Source organism: Lepidothrix coronata, unplaced genomic scaffold (assembly GCF_001604755.1).
Source record: "Lepidothrix coronata isolate B3197 unplaced genomic scaffold, Lepidothrix_coronata-1.0 Scaffold364, whole genome shotgun sequence".
Lineage (NCBI taxonomy): Eukaryota > Metazoa > Chordata > Aves > Passeriformes > Pipridae > Lepidothrix > Lepidothrix coronata.
In genome coordinates, this window is record NW_016690544.1 from 125728 (window position 1) to 129038 (window position 3311).

The 3311-nt window shown below is 58.7% G+C and overlaps 1 protein-coding gene across 1 annotated transcript in view; it reads left to right on the forward strand.

Annotated features, from left to right (window-relative positions):
* Position 1: 1 nt before the first annotated feature.
* DONSON (downstream neighbor of SON) overlaps positions 2 to 3311 on the forward strand; it is a gene marked incomplete at its 5' end in the record, with an annotated part of 5279 nt that continues 1969 nt past the window's right edge. Inside the window, 8 exons of the mRNA XM_017838845.1 lie at positions 2 to 151; positions 570 to 650; positions 924 to 1127; positions 1210 to 1388; positions 1796 to 1974; positions 2069 to 2189; positions 2309 to 2410; positions 2787 to 2985. Coding sequence (XP_017694334.1) covers positions 2 to 151; positions 570 to 650; positions 924 to 1127; positions 1210 to 1388; positions 1796 to 1974; positions 2069 to 2189; positions 2309 to 2410; positions 2787 to 2985 — 1215 coding nt within the window. The remainder of the gene's footprint in view (positions 152 to 569; positions 651 to 923; positions 1128 to 1209; positions 1389 to 1795; positions 1975 to 2068; positions 2190 to 2308; positions 2411 to 2786; positions 2986 to 3311) is intronic.

Consider the following 3311-nt stretch of genomic DNA (forward strand, 5'->3'; position numbering starts at 1 on the left):
TGCCGCCGCCCCGGCCCCGCGGGGCCCCTCCGCGCCCGCCCGCCGCAACCCCTTCTGCAGCCTGAACAACAACAACGCGCCTCCGCGGGCGGCGGCCCCTCAGCCCCCGGCCCCGGCGGGCGGGGATCCATCGGCAGCGCCCTTCTGGCAGGTGGGACCGAGCCCCGGCACCGGGGGCTCTCCGCGTGGCGCCGGAGGGGTGAGGGGAGACACGGGGAGCGGACTCGGCGCCCTCGCCCTTCAGCGCCGTCGCCATCAGCCCTCGTCCTCAGTCCTCTCCCTCAGCACCCTCGGCCTCAGCCCGCGCTCTCAGCCCTCGCCCTCAGCCCCGAACCGCCTTTAAATCCTCACCGGGACTCGGCCCGGCCTCATACAAGTCAGTGCTGGACTCTTGCTCAGCACCGTGTGGGGATCTCGTGCTCGCCCCAGGGGTGGGTGTTTGCAGCCTGGCTGTGCTTGGGATCAGCCGTGAAATGTCACTGCCGGGGCGTTTTTTAAAATGATCGGCCCTTTTAAAATGATCGGTGCTTCCTTTGCTCCCTTGGGCCTTAGGCTGCTGTTTCGTTCAGTTTTTAGAGCCTGCCTGTGAAGAGAAACCCTCCGGGAGAGCAGAGCCCGCGGGAGGAGCCGACATCCTCTCTCTAACCGAGGTAGGAAACAGCACACACTGCTGGGAAGGTTTTAGCTGTTTTCTCATTTTTTTTAATCATTTGTCCTTTGATCTGTTCCTGTTTATGATTGCTGGAAAGACTCCTGTGGGTGAAAACCATCTTGTGTGGTTTTATAAGCAACAAAATGGGTTATTTCTGTTAGAATCTGGTACTGACTGAAATAATCAGCTGAGTCTAAAGTGTGCCTTTGGTTTCACTTGTGAACAGGTTTAATTTTCTGTGAGTGAACTGATGCTGTTTCTGTTTGGACAGGACCTTCATTCACCTACTGCTGTACCCAAAGTTCCCTCCTCACCAAGACAGGAATTCCCTGCAGACTGGAGTATTAAAACACGGATTCTATTCATGTCTTCCCAACCTTTCACCTGGACAGAACACTTAAAAGCACAAGAGGAAGCTCAGGGACTTGCTCAGCACTGTAGAGCTACAGAAACCACCTTGCCCCAGAGTGTGCAGGTGAGAGCTGGGAGGGTGGCTGGAGCTCCAGCTTTGTGTCTGGCAGCTTTCCCGTCCTCCTCAAACCCTCTTGGATCTCCAGGAACCCCAGCTGTCCACGGAGCTGCGTTGTGCCTTCCAGCAGAGCCTCGTGTACTGGCTCCACCCTTCGCTGCCGTGGCTGCCCCTGTTCCCTCGGATTGGGGCAGACAGGAAAATAGCTGGAAAGGCTTGTCCGTGGGCACAGGATGAGGCCTTGCAGCAAGTGCTCAGGAGTGACTGGTGAGTGGAGCTAAATTATTTATGTATTTGGTAAGATTAAGACAATGGGATTTTAATTAATCAGAGAATCACAGGATGGTTTGGGATGGGAGGGATTTTAAGGATCTTCTTGTTCCACCCCCTGCCATGGGCAGGGACACCTTCCACCAGCCCAGGTTGCTCCAAGCCCCGTCCAACCTGGCCTTGGACACTTCCAGGGATCCAGGGGCAGCCACAGGGGCAACCCATGCCAGGGCCTCACCACCCTCCCAGCCAGGAATTCCTTCCCAATCTCCCATCTATCCCTGCCCTCTGGCAGTGGGAAGCCATTCCCTGTGTGCTGTCCCTCCATCCATCGTCCCAGGCTCCTGTGCAATGTCGGTAGCCAAGGAATGCCTGCCGTGAGGGCTGTTGCTGCTCGTTCCCAGGTGTGTGAGCTTCTCCTCGCTGTACCGGCTGCTCAAGGCGGGGCTGTGTCCCTATTTCTACGTGTGCTGCCCGCAGTTCACGGTGCTGTTCCGCGCCGCGGGGCTGGGGGGCAGCGCCGTGCCCAGCGCCGCCATCGCCCCCACCACCCGCGGCTTCAGGGAGGCCCTCAGGAGCGAAGGCAAGTGCAGCCAGTCCTGCCGGCACGGGCGGGACTCACAAAAGGCAGGGGCTGTGCGACAGAACCGCTCACTGCTCTCCCTCCTCTGCTCCAGGCATACAGTTCTCCTTACCTTTCGTAGAAGAAAGAACCAGGAGACAGAAGAACTCCGAGGAGGATTTGGGAACAGAAGTGGCTGATGGCCTCAGAGGGGGCAGCAGTGCAGAGGATGCAGAGTAAGTGACAACCCTGTGCAGTGCTGGAATTCAAGGGCATCTCCAGGCTCCTGCACAGCCCGTTTGGAGAACCCTCCTCAGAGGTGCTGCCCTGCTAACACTGATCCTGTGCTTTCCAGGGAACCAGCTCTGAGCGATGATGATGAGGAAAGTTTCTCTTGGCTAGAGGAGATGGGAGTCCAAGACGAGGTGAAGAAACCAGACACCATTTCTATCCAACTGTATCCTTCCTTTGCACTTCCAGAGGTGTGACACCGGGAAGCCCTGCAGCTGTTACAGTGCTGTGGTACAGATTTAAGTTCTCTCAGAGCTTTTGAGAGCTGTTTTCCAGATACGAATCCTCCCGTTCCTGCATGCTAAGAGGCTGTGCATGTCTTCTTGAGTTCCTTCACAAGAATTTCTAGGAATCTGAAGCCAGGATTAAGATGCCACTTAATATTCGAAGAACAAACCAGTGCAGACTTGGTGGGGTTTGGCTTTTGGGCTTGAAGGACTCGAGTAGTCAGGGGAGGCGGGGGGGCTCTGCTGCTCCAGCTCTGCCTTTGCTCGGGGATATTTCCCACCTGGTCGTGGTTTTCCCGTGACTCCCGTTCCCAGGCGCAAGGAGAAGCAGGAGGTGCAGGTGGACCACAGGCCCGAGTCGCTGGCGCTGGTGAGGGGCTCGGACACGCTGACCCTGCTCAACCTGCTCATCAACTGCCGCAGCCTGGTGGCCGTGGCGGGGCCGCAGGCGGGGCTGCCCCCCACGCTGCTGTCCCCCGTGGCCTTCCGGGGGGGCACCATGCACACGCTCAAGGTGAGGGCAGGGCACAGCGGGAGGGTTTCCTCACCCCCACCTTGGTGTCCTTTCCCTCAGGCACCACACAGGGGGTGTTGTGGCTGGAGCCCGAGCCAGCCTGGTGTGTGCAGTCCAGGCTGTTCCTAAACCCCCCTGCACCCACACACGGCCCTGTGCTGCACGGGTGGCCCCGGGTTCCCCTCCTGCACCTCAGACAGGCAGGACTGCCCGGGGGGAAAAGGGTGGCTGAAAGGTTCCTCCCGAGCTCCTGTGGGGTCTGAGGTTGTCCCAGCCCTTTGCACCAAGGAGCCTCTGAGCCACGGCTCACCAGCTGTTCCTGTGAG